At 45.5% G+C, this 21,277-nt stretch overlaps 1 protein-coding gene across 1 annotated transcript; it reads left to right on the top strand.

Moving 5' to 3' along the window:
- The first annotated feature begins 1,740 nt into the window (after positions 1-1,740).
- On the top strand, positions 1,741-2,660 carry TMEM174 (transmembrane protein 174). Its single transcript, XM_047074563.1, has 2 exons — positions 1,741-2,366; positions 2,555-2,660. Exons 1-2 carry the CDS (start codon positions 1,741-1,743, stop codon positions 2,658-2,660), a joined length of 732 nt encoding a protein of 243 aa, XP_046930519.1.
- Positions 2,661-21,277: the final 18,617 nt, after the last annotated feature.

The raw sequence follows: 21,277 nt of genomic DNA on the forward strand, positions 1-21,277 counted from the left end.
GAGTGATTTAGAAGAAGAATTTTGAGAGCCTAGCTTTTTCTAAATGCCAAGGACTGTTTCAACTGTTAACTCAGGGATTAAGAGCATGAAAAGAATGTCAGGCTAGCTGATCAGAATTTTTATGATTAGAGAGAAAAGCTGGCTTCTCTGGGTCTTTGATCTAGCTCAGTGGGAAAAGCGGCAGAGCGCTTCAAATGCACCACCAGCCCATCTGGCTGCTTAAGGACACATCTGGGACGATATCCGAGGGGGGTCACCTGCTTGCTTTCCCAGCTGGAAATGAAGTCAGAGATTACAGGCCTTGTCCTGTAGCAGAGGGGAGGCGTTTTTGGTGGGAAACAAAGTCCACTGGTCTTCCAGCAGCACTTGGGATTAACTTGGAGTAGGTTAACAAAGATTCCGATGATAAAAGCCACTCGGGGCATTCACACTTCCTTGGAAGTTTTGATTCTGTTGGTCTGAGTTAGGAACTTAGATTTTGCCCTTAAAGAAAGTGGCCCTGGTGATTTGTATCATTAGGAAAGTTTGGAAGCCTTGTCTAGGGCAAGAGGGCAACTCTTTTCCCAGACCTCTGCTTATTAATGGAACAGGGAGCTAATATAATATTTAACCACTGAAGAGACACATCTGTTTGGGTAAGGCCTGTCCAGGAAAGGAAGGGGATGACAGTTACTATTCTGTGGAGGAACAAATTTATGGGGCCGCTTTCGAGTTCTGCAATCATGAATGACCGATAATGTCATTAAAGGTCAAGCTTTCTTCTCTGAATTAGCTTGAGTTTGGTTGCAAACACAGCAGGCTTAAAAAGCCACCGAACATGGAGCCTGCTTGAGATTCTCTCTCTCCTTCTACCCCTCCCCTCAAAAAAAATTAATAAAAAAAAAATGTTCCCTTTAAAAAAAGAGCCGGTGTTGACTTCACCTTGGAGACCAGGGACCGTGCTGCCACCACAGAGGGAGGGTCTGCAGCAGGTGTCCCCTAGATGCCAGGTCATACCTGACGCTCATTCAACTTTTGCCACTGATGTGGTGCATAGGAAGGTTTCCTAGGGGGTCCTTCCTCACCCCTGGTTGGAACTGTTCCCCAAGGCTGAAAGCAAAAGGCACATGGGCTGACCAGAAGACAGCAGCGCCTAAGAGCTCGGTGAGGGCTGTGGGTGGTTAAGGGTCATCACAGGTCGAGCCCCCTGACGTGGGAAGGACGACACAGTCAAGAAATGTGTGTCTGTTCCCTTCCAGTGAGTTGACCCAGCAGGAAAAGCGGGTTAGGTGTCTGAGCATGCGATGGGTACATCAAGGGCCCCTGCTCTGCCAGAGGCCCCGGAGGTCCCTCTGCCATTTCTAGAATCCTGGTTTTGGCAGGATGCAAACAGGGCCCGGGAGCGGTTCCTTTAGCATCTAGAAAAGCACCTCATGGCACAAAAGGACAGGCTCAAACACTTTTTGAATACATGAATGAATGAATGAATGAATGAATGAATGTGAATGAGAAAGGGCTTGTCATTGAATTGTAAAACAGAGGCCTGCCAATCGTGGACAATGTATAAGAAAACTTCAAGCTTCATTTCTCAGACCTTTACTCTTCTAAACAAAGTTCAGGCCTCTGCCTGTTATACTCTGTTAACCACAGAGGCCCAAAGTTCTTCCATAACTAATCGGAGCCTGTGATTGCTTTGCTGTGCTCTGAGGAGCTCTCATAATCCCTTTCCCCTCTGGGAAGCAGGGTGATTGCATGCGGACGATGGAGCAGGGCGGCAGCCGCTTGGACGACTTCCCTTTCAACGTGTTTTCGGTCACTCCTTACACACCCAGTACCGCTGACATCCAGGTGTCCGATGATGACAAGGCAGGGGCCACCTTGCTCTTCTCAGGCATCTTCCTGGGACTGGTGGGGATCACGTTCACCATCATGGGCTGGATCAAATACCAAGGTGTCTCTCACTTTGAATGGACCCAGCTCCTTGGGCCCATCCTGCTATCGGTCGGAGTGACATTCATCCTGATTGCTGTGTGCAAGTTCAAAATGCTCTCCTGCCAGGTGTGCAAAGAAAGTGAGGAAAGGGCTCTGGATTCGGAGCAGACGGCGGGAGGACAATCATTTGTTTTCACTGGTATCAACCAGCCCATCACCTTCCATGGGGCCACTGTGGTGCAATATATCCCTCCTCCCTATGGCTCTCAAGAGCCCCTTGGGATCAACGCCGCCTACCTGCAGCCAGTGGTGAACCCCTGTGGTCTCATACCACCTGGAGGGGTGGTGACGGCCACGCCAAGTCCTCCTCAGTACTACGCCATCTACCCTCCAGACAACGCCACGTTTATTGGAGAGCAAGACTACTCTTCGATTGTGGCTGGTGGAAATGACAGGTACGTGGTGTGGAGGGGGGACGGTCCCCTTGCGGGTATCACAGTCACAGCCCGTGACTTTGTCCGGTCTAGAAGGAAGGTGTCGGGAGAATGCGAAAGTCTGTGTGGCCTCTTCCCAGGGTGGCGGCGTCGGCTCTGAGACACGCGTCGTGGGCTGTAATGGGTCTGTTTTCTGCTCCCACTGCCAGGTCCGGCCCTGATGCTGACCAGCTGGAAGAGACACAGCTGGGAGAAGAGGACTCCACCTGCTTCTCTCCTCCTCCCTATGAGGAAATATACTCCCTTCCTCGCTAGACCATGATGCTGAGGGAACAGCATTTAAGTCATTGTTGCTGACGAATCAGGTGTCGGATGCCGTGACTTTCAGAGTCTAGACAGTAGGACAGCCTAGGCAGCCTGATGGAGACCGTTCAAGGGGGTGCGGTGGGAGGGGAAATGGGAACCAACATGTCTCAGATTGGTAAAAATTAGGCCCGGGGTGGGGGGATATTTCCTTCTGGTACAGCTGGACATTCCCGCATATGGTTCATGGGCAGAAATTTTATTTCTTTGTCCACAACCCACCCCTTGCCAGGAAGGCACTGGTGTCTCAATTTTAGCTCCGGCAGCCAAGGGAAACACCACGGCTGCTGGGACTCTGGAAGTTTCCATGGAAGTGAGAGTGGGGGGTGGGCAGCAGGTGGGCAAGAGAAAATAGGCTCACCTGGAGATTTCCCAGTGCCGGTTCTCAGCCCCTCAAAGGGGGTTTGCAGATCCCCAAATAACTCGGTTGCCATCCGGTGTCCCCTGAGGGCTCTGGGTATCTTAACGGCTGCAAAACATTTTAACAGCTGAATAAAGTAAAATAACGTCTCCTGTTCAAAAAGTATTAGGTAGCTGGCTACAAAATAAAACAATAACCATACAAAATAAATAATAATAGGATAATGATGTCAATAAATCCTTAAGTTATCACTGGGTCACAAGGACTACGGGCAAGGCTAAAGCTTGATGTGTCCACCCAGGCTAGGATCTCTGCTGGACACAAGCCACCTGGGCCCAGGGACCAACAGAACATGGGTGCTTCTATAAGCACCTGTTGATGAGTTCTGCTCAATTAGACAAAATAGAGCCTCGTGTCCATACCCGGAAAATCATGGATCATGGAAACAATCTTTATGGTCAACAGAAGCTCATCTTCTATATAAAAGAAGTTGGTGGCCTTAATCTCCCTGAATCTGAACTGGGTAATAAACCACCACCACGGATCGAAGACTTTAGAAGAGACAGTTACGACCACTGAGTTTTAAAAGAAAATATTTTCCTGTCACTCGACATAAGGGAGGCTCATCCCAGAGGAAGACAGGATTCAGCAATTCCTTAAAGTTTTGGTACCATGTTCATGATTTTTACTAATTTTTATCAAAAACATCTCATTTTCCAAGGATATGATTAAAATATGCTTGGTTTATTATTATTGTGATCTGTATTATATCTTAGGAACAAAACCTTTTTATATGAGAATTCGTTTTGATGTGTGATGATAGAAAGTAATGGAAAAAAGTGATTCTGTTTACAGAAACAGTAGTCATGAAATATTGGATTCCTAACTGAGAGCCACTGGTTCTGGGAAGGAAGTCTGGGGACAGGGACGCAGCTGAGCATCACCTGTGGCATGCCTACTGGCAATGACACTTGGAGCCCTGCGTGCCTGCTTCCCTCACCCCTTGCTCTGCTCATCCTCCCCCATCCCACAACTCTATATTCCTGGATTTCAGTTATAATGAGCATCAAGGGAAGGTCAAATCACAAAAAGATGTTTGGAAAGGGTGTCCATGTGTAAAAGCAGGCCAGGCAGGAAAGCCGATTTATCTCAGTGATGCCACGAGTCCCACACGCAGGGAAGTGGCCTTGGGGAGTTTTTAGCTCCAGGCAACAAAATTACTCAGCACCATCCCTGTTCCAAGAAAGAGAAAAAGTGCCAACACAGAGGTCATCGATGCCTCCCAAGACTGTGCATCAGAGTGTCAGGAGCTCGAGGTGGGTGGCAGGCCTGGAATAGTCAGGGGGTGGGAAAATGAGAACCTGTTCATTCAACTTCTACTCCCTGGTAGGACATGGGCCAAGTGGGGATAGAACAGTGAGAAAGCCCACCAAGAGAAGAGCAGAGCTTCTAGTCTAGGAGGGGAAACGGATCTGATCAACTACTCTCTGACATCCAGGAGGGGTCTCAGAGCTCTGGACCGGTCAGGAGGATCATGAGGGCTTGCTTGAGGAAGTGAAGTCAAGGCCCCTGCCTTGCAGAACCCCAGGGAGCACTGTTCACACAGGAAAGCTTTGTGACTGATGTCTCTTGACCTCTGAGGACTGTCCTGGTAGCTGAGGGAACAGTAGCTGATACCCAGTCAAAGAGAAGGAGGGAGATGCCTGGCAATCCCCCCTAAGCGGGAGGCGGTATTAAGGGAGCACCTTACAGGCTGTGTAAACAGTATTCCTCTGCTACTGCAGGGCACCAAATAGAGGGGCCTTCTGCTACCCGAGAATTACATCCACCTGCTCTCTTGCTTCAAGACACCATGGTCTCTGTCTTCACTCGGGGGTTGCAGGTGCCAGCATGATAGAAAGCCCACTGAATGGCTTTTGGATTCCAACACTGAGTCTGTGCTCGGTCTCTTTGACTGGAAGATTTTTTAGTTTGTCATCTGGATATTTGCCTTTTATCATTCTTTCTGTCAGTATCTTATGAGGGATGAATGGAGGACTGTGATGTGGGGCTAGTGAATCAGAGTCTGTCCGGCCCCTGCTATGCTATCCACCCTGAGATTATCAGTGTGCAAAGTGGCCCTGGCTTTGGGAACGTGCTCAAAGTTTCAGTGCCCAGGCCAGAACCTTTAGGGCCTTGTCAGCCATTTTAGTCTGTGTTGGCAGAGCAATTGGAAAGCCATTGAATGCTCTTAATGAGGAGGGAGCTGTGATATGATTCTGAACACTTACTAGTTAAGGTAAACTCAGTGTCACATAGGGTGTAACATTGACTTTGCTGGCAAAGCTCAGATCTAGGTTACCACAACACCAGGAGACACTTCTCCACCCTCAGCCTTTAGCGGGACACCGTGTGTGGGTGCGTTCTGGCCATCTATATAGAATTCAAAAGAAAGCTAAAAGGTCTTGTTAATCAAAGGAGACAGGTTTCTGAAGAATGTAATGCTGGGCCTTTTGGCTGGAGAGACTGATAACACCTCAGGATCTTGACAGGGCAGGAGAGGGATTATCTAGGCCTGTGAAGTGAGGCCCAGCCACCAAGAGGAAGAAGCTTTCACAGAGCTCCTGGGACTTCTTCTTGATCCATTTGGGCCAACCAAGGACTGGATCTCTTGTGCAATCTGGGTGTGTGTTTCCTCCCTTCTACAGAACTCCAGAGGGAGGGGTCCTGCAGAGGTGGAGGGCTTCCCAGAGCCTGCGATCAATCAATCCTTTCCCTTTGGCTCCACTGTGCCGGGCACCGATCTGAGTTTCAAGCTCTTTGCTACAAAACCAGCCATTTAAATAATGCTCTCCCCACTTTTTTTTTTTTTTTTTTTTTGACAGAGGGCGGGGTACATCATAAAAATAAAGACTCTTGTTTGTGAAGAGCTGGCCGTGGGTGTCTGTTTTCAGCTTCTGACCTCTGGAGCGCCTCATGGGCCTTGTTTACTGTTGGATCCCTGGAGCAGGGCTGGCTGAAACCCTGCACCCCAGGCGGCTGATGTTTCTCCCCCAAACAGAAGCTCCTCGTAGTAACCGTTGTCAGGTAGACTCCTTTTATCAACAAAGAAAGCTTCCCACCTAGTTCTCAGTAGTGTCCCTGCCCGTCGAGATAACCAGGGTGCTGTCTGCAGAATGCAACTCACACCACTTGGCATTCACCAAAGGCCTCACGCAGAGCCCTCTGCACAACCAACACCCGGCTCCTGTTGAGTAACAAATATGAAATAAATAAATGAAGAGCTTTCCAAATGGCTAATACATGACCACTTCAACTTAGCTGTTCTGCTGTTTTCTACATTGTGAAAAATTTCAAACAACTACAAGGGTAGAGAGAATAGTACATGAAACCCTGCGGGGTCATCCATTACCCAACCTCAAAACTCATGGCCGATCTTGTCTCATTGACACCCCCACCCACAATCCCCCCACCTGGATTTTTTTTTTCAGGGTTTTTCATCTTTTTATTTTACTTTGTAAAGATTTTTTTTTTAATTGAGGTATAACTGACATCTAACTTTATGTTAGTTTCAGGTGTACAATATAATGATTTGGCAGTTGTATAACCCAACTGGATATTTTATTGATTGATTGATTGATTGACTGATTGACAGAGGAAGAGTGTGAGGTGTGGAGAGGTAGAGGGAGAGGGAGAGAGAGAGAGAGAAAATCTTAAATAGGCTCCATGTTCAGTGCAGGGCTCAATCCCATGATCCTGGGACCATGACCTGAGCCAAAATCAAGAGTCCGATGCTTAACTGACTGTGCCACCCAGGCACCCCCAACTGAATTTTTAAAAAGTAAATCACGTCATCTTAAAAATATTTCATTGTGGGGGCGCCTGGGTGGCGCAGTCGGTTAAGCGTCCGACTTCAGCCAGGTCACGATCTCACGGTCCGTGAGTTCGAGCCCCGCGTCGGGCTCTGGGCTGATGGCTCAGAGCCTGGAGCCTGTTTCCGATTCTGTGTCTCCCTCTCTCTCTGCCCCTCGCCCGTTCATGCTCTGTCTCTCTCTGTCCCAAAAATAAATAAACGTTGAAAAAAAAATTTATAAAAAAAAAAATATTTCATTGTGTATCTTTAAAAGGTAAAGACTCAAAAAAAGAGTCATGCCATGATTACACCTAAAAAATGTACACTTCCTTAAGGTCATCAAATATCTAAATCACTGTTCAACTTACCCCCAATTTTCTCTATTTTATTTTTACCTCTTCATTTTGCTTCATTCAAAAACCAAATGAGATTAGCTTTTTGCTAAATGCATCCTAAGTTTCTAGTTACCTTATACTGTATTTTGGAAGGCAGACAACCAGAAAATTGTTCATAGTAGCAGATTCATATTTATTAAATCTCACTTTCCAACCAAAAATGTTTTTCAAGATTTTTCACTTTATATCTCCTCCTTTGTCTCTTCCCTGAAACTCTAAGACTTCCCTGGAAGAAGTAACTCATTTCTTCTAATTTTTGCACATTATTAGAGATTTTTTTCTAAACATAGGCCTAGAAAAAATACATACACGAAAACACAAAGCGATCTTTAAGTGAATGTTTAGTTGATAATTATGAGTTGCTAAATATTTTCAAGAGTATCTGAAAATTCTGGCAACCTTTAGCAGTTTTGACTTCTTAGGCAAAATTTTTTAGGAAAAAAAAGTTCTTCCCTTCAGAAATCATAAAAACTCCTCGGAACATCTCAGAAGTGGAAACCAGAGTCTCTCTTTAAGAAATAATTGGCAAAACCTCTTGCTGAACATTAAAATATTACCTGGTACAATTTAACTCGCAGAGGTCATTGATTGTGGACCTCTCACCAGTGAGTTCCCAATTCTCCTCAAGTTAAAAATGAATATATTTTCTGGACATGCCTACAACTCTTCCTTTGAAGGTGGATAAGTGTGTGTGTGTGTGTGTGTGTGTGTGTTCACCTATACCCTCTTATACAATGTGATTTATGGATTTCTTGCCCATTTACTACTAGTAAATCATCAAGAGTTTTATGTCGCAGGCAGTCAGCAGTTGGTTATAAAATCAACAGTGAGCCGTACTAAATAAACCGTTACTGGATTGCTCTTAAGAACTGATGACAAATCAGAAAGTGAAGACAACTCCATGGGAATGATTCTCACCTGCCTTTGGGATACCACAAAGGTCTCAGATAGGGGAATTTTATTTGCCTTGAGCTTTTAAGAAGATTAATAACCAGATGAACTGGGAAGGAAATCAGTTTTCTGGGTTCCAGAAGTTTTCTTCTGGAACAAAGAATTTGTCCTCCAGCACAAAACCTACACGTGTGTAAATCATAGACACAAATATGTCTACACACAACGGGCTGAAAGTGAAGCTTGTGTAAGAAGTCAGAGATTTTCCTCTTTGAATATTCCAATTTATTAGTTTAAAAAAATTTTAAAAGATGGAATGTGTGTATATGTACAGTTTAAAAAAACTTTTTTTTAATTTATTTATTTTTGGGACAGAGAGAGACAGAGCATGAACGGGGGAGGGTCAGAGAAAGAGGGAGACACAGAATCTGAAACGGGCTCCAGGCTCTGAGCCGTCAGCACAGAGCCCGACGCGGGGCTCGAACTCACGGACCGTGAGATCATGACCTGAGGTGAAGTCGGCCGCTTAACCGACTGAGCCACCCAGGCACCCCTACAGTTTTTAAAATAGATTTAATATGTCTTAATGAATACATAAGGACTGGTAATAATCGTTTCTGGAGCAGAGGATGGGAAGGTCATTTTTCACTTTAGTCCATACTAATCAATGGATTTTTTAAAAATGTTTATTTATTTTGAGAGAGAGAGAGAGAGAGACAGAGCATGAGCAGGGGAGGGGCAGAGAGAGAGAGGGAGACACAGAATCTGAAGCAGGTTCCAGGCTCGGAGCTGTCAGCACAGAACCCACGAGCCGCGAGATCATGACCTGAGCCAAAGTTGGACACTCAACCGACAAAGCCACCCAGGTGCCCCTAATGGATTTTTTTTTTTTTTTACCATGCTCATTTACTATCTGTTCACAAAATTATTTTTAGAAAGAGGAAGAAGAGAAGGAAATGATCTTTCCCCATGTACTTTTACTGTTAACAGCATCTTCTTGAGTCCTAGAGTAAATAATTTTCATTGCCACTGCTGCTCATATATGCAACAGATACACACACAAGGCACATAGATGCAAATGTGGTATGTTTATACTGTGATATGAATAACACTTTTATTTTTTTTATTTTTTTTAAAAAATTTTTTTTTCAACGTTTATTTATTTTTGGGACAGAGAGAGACAGAGCATGAACGGGCGAGGGGCAGAGAGAGAGGGAGACACAGAATCGGAAACAGGCTCCAGGCTCTGAGCCATCAGCCCAGAGCCTGACGTGGGGCTCGAACTCACGGACCGCGAGATCGTGACCTGGCTGAAGTCGGACGCTTAACCGACTGCGCCACCCAGGCGCCCCGAATAACACTTTTACATGGACATACACACATAAGGTCTCGGGAGAGAGAACAGAGTGTTCCATTGTCCGTCACTCACCCTGTGTGGGAAAGATTTTTCACACATATATGTTGTTGCTAAAGTCCTCTGCTGGCTAATGTTCAATGTTAGGTAAACAGTGACCAATGTCAATGGAACAACGGCACACAGAGAGTCATGAGTCAGATTCCACAGGTTCCTTCTTTGATAGTTTTCTCAACCCAGCCTCTGCCTCCACACCTTGAAAAACTGCTCACCACAGCAGCAATTCACGTACCTTGGGACCTTTGGGGGTGAAACTGAGAGTAACTCTAGCTACCCGATTTCCTCATCAGAAGGAGCTGTAGGATTAACTGTGCCCCCCTTCCTACTCTTTCCCACTCTGGATGGGTCCGTGCAAGGACATCAGCGCCTGCAGCAGCCACGGGCCCTTTCCCTCCTGGTCCCTCCTGCATTCCAGCTGAGGCTTTTCCTTCTGGGCCTCTGGGGCTGGTCTGATCGCCCCGTCAGCCAGGAAGGACTCCCTGATCCCTCAACAGTCTGAACAGGAGCCACGAAAACATGCTTGGAATTTTTCAGAAGGCAAAGAGACTGCAAAGGGAAAACAAAAATCTCTGTCTATAAAGCTCCAAAGAGAACAGGTTTAGACTAGAGCGTGTCTCTGCCTCATTTGGCCCCTCAGAGGTCACTGGGGGCTCACCTTCAGGGGTCACCTTTCTGGTCCCTGTGCTTAAGTGACACCCTGGCTGACCTCCCAGCTTACTCTGTGGTTCTCAAAGGCCCGTGGCAGGAGGCACCATGGCTACTTAGACTTGTGTACCTGGCGGATATTCTTTCAAAACTGAACAAAGTCAGTTTGTCACTTCAAGGGAAATAACTGACAGCATTTAGTGCTAATGATAATATTGAACCTTTCAAGCGAAAATTAGAATTTCTGAAAATTTTATTTGTCATCACGAGTTTGACAACTTCCCTAAAACTGGACTTTATTTTTGAGATCAAAGTGGTATTTAAAAATGTCATTTTAAGGGCACCTGGGTGGCTCAGTCTGTTAAGCGTCCAACTGTTGGTTTCGGCTCAGGTCATGATCTCATAGTTCCTGAGTTCAAGCCCCACGTCGGGCTCTGCACTGACAGGGTGGAGCCTGCTTGGGATTCTCTCTCTCTCTCTGTCTCTCTCTCTGCCCCTCCCTGACCTCTCTCTCTCTCTCAAAAAATAAACATAAAAGAATATTTAAAAATGTGATTTTAAACTCTATTATATAATGAAATGTTAACATTTGAAAGGTCGGCATAACTCAGTGAATGCATATTTTCCACATGAACACTACATGATATTACAAAATCATGTGCGTGTAAAAAATACATTCAACACGCTAGATAGACCAATGGCTTTTCATGGAATAGACCGCAAAATAATCATGGATATGATTTCAGATTCCATATTGCAATTAGCCTTTAAGAAACTGCCATGTGAGTTTTGGTGTCGTGTCAAAGAATACTATCTACAATTATCTGAAAAGCTTTAGAAATATTTCTATATTTTCCAACTTACACATCTGTGTGAAACCAGATTCTCTTCATATAATTCAACCCAAACAGCACATTGCAACAGATTCAATGCAGAAATAGATACGAGAATCTAGCTGTCTTCTGTTCAGTTGGATACTTTTATAAAAATTTGCAAAATTGAGAAGAAATACCATTCTTCTCACCTTTCTTTTCCACTTTGGAAAAAATATGTTATTTAACACATAAAGGGCATATAATTATAATTTTTATTTATTTTAATTTTAAAATTAATTAAATTAAAAATTAAACTAATTTTTAATTTATTTTTAATTTTTTAAAAAGTTTATTTATTTGTTTATTTATTTATTTAAGTAATCTCTACACCCAACGTGGGGCTTGAACTCATGGTCCCAAGATTGAGTCACACGCCCTTCTAACTGAGCCAGGCAGGTGCCCCTGTAATTTTTATCTTTATGTTTTAAGTTTTTTGAAGACTCTGGAGCGCTTTTAAATTTTTTCTAGCTTTATTGAGGTATAATTCACAAGTAAAATGATAAGATTTTAAAGTGTACAATGTGATGATTTGATATACAATATACTAATATATTAATATATTTGATATAAAATATACTAATTTTATAATGAATAAATATTTAATTTTCTTATTTTAATTTCTAATATGGTAAATACTAATATATATCACATAATCAAAAATTCTTTGGGTTCCTCCGTATATTTTAAGGGTCTAAAAGGTTTTCAAGAGCCTAAGTGTTGAGAACAGCTGGCCTACACTACAGGGGTAGAAAAGAAGGACTGTTAATGTGTCTTCCTAAAACACTACATTTCCCAGCCTCCTTTGCAGCTAAGTATGAGCATATGATTAAGTTCTGGCTAACTGGATGTAAGCAGAAGTTTTGGGATAGGACTTCCAGAAAGACTATGTGGAAAATACACAGCTAGGGGAATTCCTTCTGACTTCCTGCTTTTTACTCATTCTGAAAGACTACTACTTACATGTGATCACAGAAGATCTAGCAGCCAGCTTGGACCATGAGGTGACCCTGAGAAAAGAAGCTACTTATTATAAAGATGGAGGAAAGGGGCGCCTGGCTCAGTCGGTTGAGTGTCCGACTTCGGCTCAGGCCAACGATCTCACAGTTTGTGAGTTCGAGCCCTGCGTTGGGCTCTGTGCTGACAGCTCAGAGCCTGGAGCCTGCTTTGGGTTCTGTGTCTCCCCCTCCCACTGCCCCTCTCCTGCTCATGCTGTCTCTCTCTGTCTCTTGATAATATATAAATGTTAAAAAAAAAAAAAAAGAGGAGAAAGATAGAAAAAAAGTTGGGTCTTTAGTGACTATTACAGTGCTGCCTGATTGTCTACTCTAGATTTCTTTAAAATGAAAGAGAAATAAAGTTTTAAATCTTGTTTAAGCCACTATTATTTTGACTTTACGGTTACATGTAGGGAAACCTAATTGGTTCCTTTAAGTGTGACAATGTGCTAAGATTAGCCACAAAGGACCCAGCTTTACATGGATTCTATAACTATTTCTCATGTATTTTTAAGATTGGGTTTCATCCGCATGACAACCATTGTATTAAGGTAACATTAGTCACGGTTAGCATTGTAGGCTCTCAGAAATTCATTCAACCCTTTAAGCAACAAACATTTGGAGGCTCATCGTATTGGCATGCAGTGAGCCAGGCACTGGGTGTACATGCCCTCAGAGCTCTTGTGGTCCAGGGAGGGAGCCACCACCCTCCAGGAACTGGTATTGCCCTCACAGCTCTGCTGTGGGTCCCATGTTAAGATAAGTTAAGACTATTCTCAGTATGAAGAGAGAAGCAGACAGCTTGTCACTTAATTGGTGTTTCTGGGGCAGGACTTAAAATTCTCATGAGTAAATTTCATTGTCACCCACACTCATTGAACCAGAATGGCCCAAATAAACAAAGAGGCTTCCTTCTCCCCTGTCCTTAATTTTGATGGGTTGACAAATCTCATTTCCAAGATTAGCCATGTCCGTTATTGAGTGCTCCCTCATGCTACACGGTTGATATAGTAAGTGGCTTGATTTGAAATACCGTTGTAGAAGGCCAACAAAGGTGGCCAAGGAACCACCTGTTACTAAACTCTTCTAAGCAAAGGTAACTTTTTGTGGAACCTCAAAGCAGTCTCTTCCCTCCAGTTGTACAAAGTCTATTACCATTTACTGGGAGCATTATAGATGGGGACTGGGTAAAGAAGAGATATACAAAAGCCTTACTCATGAAGGCTGGAAGATTCCAGAGGAGACAGCATCTTCATGGTTACCAAAATTCTTCCAGGCTCCTTGGGTTTGGGGTGGATTCAGCCCAGACCTGACCATTGCACAGCCTGCTGAGTATTAAACACGATGATACTATTGATTAAAAACAACAAAGTCCGCAGACTTGTAATTAGTAAGTCATGCTACCCTGATGGGGTAAGCAGGGAGGAGTAAAAGCCTAGGTTGAACTAGAACGCTAGCTCTGCCACTTACTAGCTAGGTGACTTTAGGCAAGTTGCTTAACATCGCTGAGTGTGAGAGAACACGTTTAGGCACGTGTTCTCAGACAATGCTGTTCATTCTAGGAGGTGGACAAACAGACCAAAATGTGCTAACATAGCTGGAGAAATGACTTTTCTATTAATTTTTCCCTGCCATAATCTATCACTTTAGAATTAGATGTGTTTTCATATAACTAAATCCCCCAAATGACATTACTTTAAACAAGGTAAGTTTATTTCTCTCCTCCATGTGAAAAGCCCAAAGGTAGGTAGTATAGGGCAGATCCCTATCATCAGTGTCCCAGACTCCTATCTTTCTGTCATCTTTAGTCACCAGCCAGCTTTCCTCTTCAGTCATCCCATAGTCCAAGATGGCTGCTGAAGCATGGCATTATGTCTACATCCTAGAAGGTGGAAGGAAGTAGAAAAAGACAAGAAAGGGGGGGGGGCGGCACCTGGGGGGCTGAGTCAGTTGCGTGTCTGACTTCAGCTCAGGTCATGATCTCACTGCTAGTGAGTCCGAGCCCCACGTCGGGCTCTGTGCTGACGACTCAGAGCCTGGAGCCTGTTTCAGATTCTGTCTCTCCCTCTCTCTCTGCCCCTCCCCTGCTTGCGCTCTGTCTCTCTCTCTCTCTCAAATATAAAACAAAACATAAAAAAAAAAATTTAAAGAAAAGAAAAAAGGGCATACCTCACACCTGATTCGATTCTCTTAAAACCTTCACCTCATTGACCGGAATGTGGTCCTGTGGCTTCCCCAAGCTGTAAAGGAATTCTGGGAAACACAGCTGTTCACTGTTACTGTTGTTCTATTACAAGGGGGAAACTTGTAGAATGGATACTGGGCAAGCAACTGCAGCCTCTTCCATACTTGGTTCTCTCTCTCTCTCGCTCACTCGCTTCGGTTTAGATTCAACTATCTGCTCAAGAATTTGGAACGTTTCAGAAAATGTTTGTTTTGAATCCCTCTGCTGAACCCAAAATATTAACTTTGAAATGCCAAGTATAAATACACATGCCAGAAGCAAGGTTTTGGCCAAAGAAGCTTGACTTATAATTTCAGAACGACAGATGAACTCATCAGCAGGGAAGCATCAATGAGTTACAGAGCATCTAAGTTGTACAACAGGCAAGCTTTGAACCACAACACCAAGGACTTGCTGTGTCACATATTTGTCTCATTTCTCTCAGTTTTTGTGGGATTTTCAGTGTAACCCATCCTCACATTTGAAGGACATTAGTTGTTATGGAAACAGGGACATTAAATTCACATGGCAGGATTTAATGGCATTGACATAATCAAAACAAAGTGCGTTCATTCCAGAAGCTAGGATTTAAGGACTTGAGTTCTTCGGAGTTTAACTTGCTCCCTGAGTTTGCGGTGGGGAGGGAGAGGGGAGAGTGTAGGAAGCCAGACACCTTTGGGAGCTGCCATAACTTCTTTGGGGCATTAGAGCTATATTTAGTGCAATTAAGTTGCTAATTCAGTAAAAATGACTACAGTTTCCTTGTGGCCCCAGAGAATAAAATGCAGCTGCTAACGGTGGCTGATTTATAACCTAGGCACCGGGGGAAATAAGCCAGATTCTTCCGAGGGCCTAAATCACTCAGCCAGGCGATCAAAACAGCATGCTTGCCCTGGGCAGAGCACCAGAGTTGTGTAGCCTCCAAAACTGGGCTTGACAAACTCCCTGTTTTCAGCAGGATTAGACCCCTGCCTTTCCCTCATCCCTCAGAAGGATGCAAGAAGTATAAGAGAGACTTCAAAGACTCAGAGGTCGGTACTTATGCTCTCCTCAGCCTCAATCACAACCCAAGGGAAACTGGGACGCAAAAGGCAGAAAAGTATGTATTTCGTCTGTGATCTCCCCTACTAGCAAGTTAAGGTCATTGAAGATGGCATATGTGTGTGGGCAGGGCCGATTTGAAGGGCTAGCCGATTGTACACCACACACCCCCCGGTGGACGCCATTCACAGCATAGTCTAAGTCAGTGGTTCTCAAACGTGGCTGCATATTAGAGCCACCTGAACAGTTTGAAAAATTCCAAAGCCCAGGCTGCATCTCAGACCAACTAAATCAGACACTAGAGGAGGGACCAAGATGCCAATAACGTTTAAAGCCTCCCAGGTGACTCCAATGTGCCACCATGTTTAAGAACCAATGGTCTGACTCACGTAGACTTTGATGCGAATGGTGTCCCCTGCAGCTATACTGGGGACAGTTTGCACAGACTCACATCACAGCCCTGGGCAGGGGTGTGACAGCTTCTACACAGAGGCTTTTCACTTACGTTGTCTACTGGGAATTTTTTTCCCTTCTTGTTTTCTTCTTCGAGTTTATGATTCCTACAGAAAGATTTAGAAGATGGACTTTGCAAGGGAGATCAGCGCTTGTGATGAAGCCTCATCCTCGCCAGACTTCTCCCTCGAGCTGGGGCCTCAAATCAGGTGGCCCCGCTGACCCCTCCCCGCCACCAAAAGGCCCCATGTTTCGCACATGGGAAACAGTCAGTGGTCCTTAGTAGAACATGGGCATAGGTGAATAATGCAGGGGCAAACCATGCTAGGAGAAGAAAGTTCTGGGTGCTGAGAGGGAGACAATGACCAGCAGAAGGGAGTGCTAAATAGCTATGAATCTGGCTGACGGCCTCCCCTCAGCCTTGTCAAAGGCAGTGAGTCGAAGGGGCCTGCTACACTGTCCTGGTGAGCCAGCAGGGAATCCAGGACCTCAGGAGGCCCTTGCACTCACCTGCAGTCACCAGGTCTCTGGACCACACGCAGTAGAGCAGAGCAGCCAAGGGCTGACTCCTGGAGTCACAGGATTTGGCCCCTTACTGGCCGAGTAACTTTGGGAATGTCTGAGAAAATTGTCATACCTCTGCCCCCTGTATCTGTTGAGTGGAATAGTCTGTGCCTCTTAGTGTGGCCGTGAGGCCCAGCTCAGTGCTTATCATGTGCCCAGAGCCCCGGTAGGAGCTTTGTAAATGAAGGCAATGGTATTCCTGCCCAGGCTTCGGGTCTAAGATTTCATTGCCTTCACCAGGGAAAGTCAGCAGAGGGAACCGGTCACCCTCCAGCTACCCTACCCTACCCCTGATCTGAAGGTGCTCTGTCACCAGGCCGTGGTGTGTGTTTCATGGATCCACTGATAACAAAACACTTCCAGCAGAAGACAGTAAACTCTAAGGTTGTGGTGTGGTCTTTTTCCTTTTTTTTAACATTTATTTATTATTGAAAGACAGAAAGGGTCAGCATGAGCACGGGAGGGGCAGAGGGAGAGGGAGACACAGAATCCGAAGCAGGCTCCAGGCTCTGAGCTGTCGGCACAGAGCCGGACGCGGGGCTCGAACTCACAAACTGTGAGATCATGACCCGAGCCGAGGTCGGACGCTCAACTGACTGAGCCACCCAGGCGCCCCTGGTTTGGTATTTTTCTTTAAGGATCTGGAGTGGTGTTTTAAAAAAGTACGTTCTGGGGGCGCCTGGGTGGCGCAGTCGGTTAAGCGTCCGACTTCAGCCAGGTCACGATCTTGCGGTGCGTGAGTTCGAGCCCCGCATCAGGCTCTGGGCTGATGTCTCAGAGCCTGGAGCCTGTTTCCGATTCTGTGTCTCCCTCTCTCTCTGCCCCTCCCCTATTCATGCTCTGTCTCTCTCTGTCCCAAAAAAAAAAAAAATAAACGTTGAAAAAAAAAAATTTAAAAAAGTACGTTCTGGAGTCAGAATGGACTCATCTCATTCCATCCTTCTGTTCTGACCCATGACAAGTACTTGCCCTCTCTCTCTCAGTTTCCATATCTATGAGATGGAAGCCACCATATTCATACATATGGTTTATGGAGAGAACCAAAGGATATAATGTCTGGAACATAACTAGCACCTGATAAAAGCAGCTGATATTTTCCATCAGTCTTATTTGCACCTCTCATCTCCATGAGCTAGGCTGATGGCTCTCTGGCCCCATGGCTTTCCACAGCAGTTTCTGCCAACCTCGGTCCTGCTTAACTCCAAGTACTCCCAGAGAGCCCCGTTTTCCAGGAGTTCCCACTCCAAAGTGTCCCCCCTGGATAGAACTTCCTTATGTCAAAAATAGAGTTCTTGCTTCCTAGGGCAATCATTACTCAAGAAACGCTTCCCACATTGGATCACGTACCTCGATGTGCCCCATTAAGTCACCTCTCTTCTTTCCCATTGCTCCTGTAGGTGGACTGTGTCCTGTTTCAGCAGAGCCGACATATTTACTCCAAGACACTTGTGCCATTTAAAATGGACACTTTCTCCCAAGGGCGCCACCCCACGGCCTGCCAGGCTGCTGCATGCCAACACGGGGCTTGGGAGGGGTGCATGCACAAACTGGCTATTCCTAAACCTAAGAATAACTTGCACCCTGTGCGATGAACTATTTTGTGTTTATTCACGGCCTGAGCCCCACCCACATTCAACTTGACATCACTGTTTCCATAGTAAGTAATAATCTTCAAATGGAATACAGCAGGAACTGAAAGCCCCACAAAATGCAGCCAAATGAGACAAACATGTTCCTTAAACAATGGATACAATAGTGTGGTGTGGCCGCAAGCCTATGCATTTATGTTCCAGATGACTTCCATATCTCAACCCCTGGTTCTTCCATTCAACAAGGAATGGGGAGGATTTGCAACTATGCAAATAATACACCACAACCTCACATATCCTATGGGAGCACATATTTATATAGAGAGACACGACTCACATTAACTGTTAAGACGTATTCACGCAATCCTGCATCTGGAACATGTGTTAATCCTCAACGTTTCAAAGTAAGTATTTGGACTTTAGTTCTTTACAGAATTTAAAATAGACCTTGGAACCTTGCTCTCATTCATTGTTTGTAGCCCTCACTTAGTGCCCAGGATAGGTTCTTTTCATGGCTGCCTACGTTTTGATGTTTAGGTGTTAAATATAAGCTCTTTAAGGGCAGCGGCCCTGTCCTATAACAGATACCATGATTTCTCAGAACTGAGCACAGAGTCTTACACACAGAGGTAGTTGTTTATGTTTACGGATGCACAGAAAGCATAACACTGCCCAAGAGAAAAGAGAATCCATATGACAAGTAGTATCTGAACACACATAAGGGCATTTTGTTCCTGGACACTGTAGAAAGACATTAGCACATCCTTACCTTCATGCCTCGAAGTGTGGTCCATGAGTCAGCAATGTGACATCCTGGAGGTTGTTAGAAATGCAGAATCTTAGGCTTACACCTCCGGTCTATACCACCTTCACATGCATGGTTGAAAGTGGTATTCAGGAGAGAGAGAGAAAAGCCAATGATAACATTTACTGAGTTCAAACAGAGCCTAGGACGGGGGGTGCGGGGGAGGGGGGAAGATAGGGGCTGGGCATTGAGGAGGGCACTTGTTGGAATGAGCACCGGGTATTGCTGCGATGAATCACGGGCATCTATACCCAAAACCAAGAGCACTCTGTATACACTGTATGTTGGCCAACTTGACAATACATTATATTAAAAAAAAAAAAAAAGAAGAGCCTAGGAGGTAGGTACTATCATTATTCCATTTCACTAGCTAGTAAGTTGTGGAGATAGAATCAAACCTACAGAGTACATGCCCGTAAGTGCATTGCAACTTACAGTCAGGTGGAGCTTCCTTCATGAGGTATTTGCATATTGATAGGACTTAAGGCAGCCTATATTCTATATGTTACATGAGTACTACATGCTTATTGTAGAACAACTTGAAAATACCGGTGAACAAAAAGAAGTAAAAACCACCCAATAATGGTAGCATAGTTATTATTTTAATAAATACTCTTCCATATATCATTTGTTGAATATTTACGAGTGTCTATATGCATATATGTATATATTCCCTCACGTTTTTAACAAAAAAAGGAATCACAGTATCCATGCTACTTTTGTGACTTTCCCCATTTTAAAATATCTTTTGAAGTTTAGAGCTCTCCACTTTTCACCGTCTCCTCTTCTCCGCACGTGTTTTTAATTCCCACCCACCCTTGAAGGATTAGCTCAGGGTTAACCTCCTCCAAGAAGCCTCCCTTGATCACCCAGACCATGGGTGGCAGTGATGCTTAGCTGACACTGCCAGCCTGGCCACCTCTGCCTGTATGCCTGTGACCCTCATTCCTGGGCCACACCAGCTCAGAACAGGGTTTGAATGATATTCACAGGACATTGGCCCCCACCTCCAGCCTCTGCTCATGGAAATTCGGCAGCCACATCAAGTTTCTGTCTCCAGGTTCCAGGGTGCTCTTGGATGCCTCACACATGTGTCCCATCTGTCCTCTTCTGTGACCCAGTGTGTCTGTCCTCCCCGTGCTGGCTGCTCCCGGCACTAACTTGTCCACTGCGAGCGAGCACCTATCCTCTCCTGGCCATAGCTGACAGTCAGCTGCTGGCTGGGCTGGATTAGAATTAACAAATGAAATTGCCAATATTCTCCGGTTTTTGACCTACTTCCGTGGCATTTTCCTGAGGTTCACCCAAATACTCCCACTGTTGCATTCCATGTGACCGCTCCTCTGCTGAGCTCTGACAGCTGTTCCCAGTGCCTGGAGTAGACCCACCCTCCTGCCTCATGCTCCTTCATTAGGGCACAAAGCAGAGCAAGCTTTCCTCTGGGCGTCCCTCAAGCTTCTGGTGGGCGAGGTCTTTCACTGAACCTCGCCTTTCTTCCAGGTGACAGGACCTTCTCCTGTAGAGGCTGCCCAAGTGTCTTTGGGGACACCACACCCGAAGACAATCTGAGTTACCTGTACCGGGTAGTACTCAGAACGGCCCCTCTTCACCAACTGCTCACCTATGTGACTGGCTTGGCTTGGGCACCATGGGGGTGGGCCCCCCCCCCCCGGTATCCGGTCACTGTGTGGTAAGCGAAGGGTGCTCTGCTTCTTCACTGCTTGGTAGCACCATCTCCCCCATGAAGCTGCTGCCTCCTGGCCTCTCTCATGCTCAAACACCCCACATTTCTCAGGGGTGTCAGCTCGCACCTTTGCTCTGGGGTCCTTGTTGTAATTAGTCTCCTCTCTCTACCAGCCTGCTGGGGGAGCGTGCATGGGATCCCACTGGCAGGCTCAGCCAGGCTTTGAGTTCCGGCTTTAACACTTGCTAGCTTGCCTTAGTTTCTTTGGCTGCTCAATGTCTCATTTTTCTTGGCTGCTAAAAGGAGATGATAAGAGTGCCTGGTTCACTGAGTAGTTTTGAGAGTTAAATAGAATCACCCATGAGAGAGGCTTAGAGCAATGCCCAGAACACCGCAAGCCCGTAATAAAACCTGGCATGAAGCCCCTGACAACATCTCCTTCCCCTTAGCACTTCGGTCTGTGCCTGATACCCCCGTGGTGGGTGATTAAAGCTACCTGTAAGGAAACGGAGGCAGCTGTCCTGTGCTAATTATAGAGAAAGCGGACTGCAATGAGAGAGAGTGAGTAAGGGCATGGAGGAGTCTGTGTCAGAGGGGCGCTGCACCCCAGTCTCCTAGCCCCTGGTCATATCCCTCATCTCTGGGGGACATTTCCGCCCAGCATCCACAAACACCCAGGTACTGGCTGGGTCCTTCTGGAAACCTCAGGCTAGAGCTGTGCAAATTTCAGAACCTTGGAAAAAAGTGTCCTCACTCCATAAAGCAGCCATTTAAGTCCCAAGAACCTGGGGACCAACTGGA

This window comes from Lynx rufus, unplaced genomic scaffold (genome assembly GCF_022079265.1).
Source record: "Lynx rufus isolate CCGP_SWC_20201006 ecotype Redwood Valley unplaced genomic scaffold, mLynRuf1.p SCAF_1, whole genome shotgun sequence".
NCBI classification, from domain to species: Eukaryota; Metazoa; Chordata; class Mammalia; order Carnivora; family Felidae; genus Lynx; species Lynx rufus.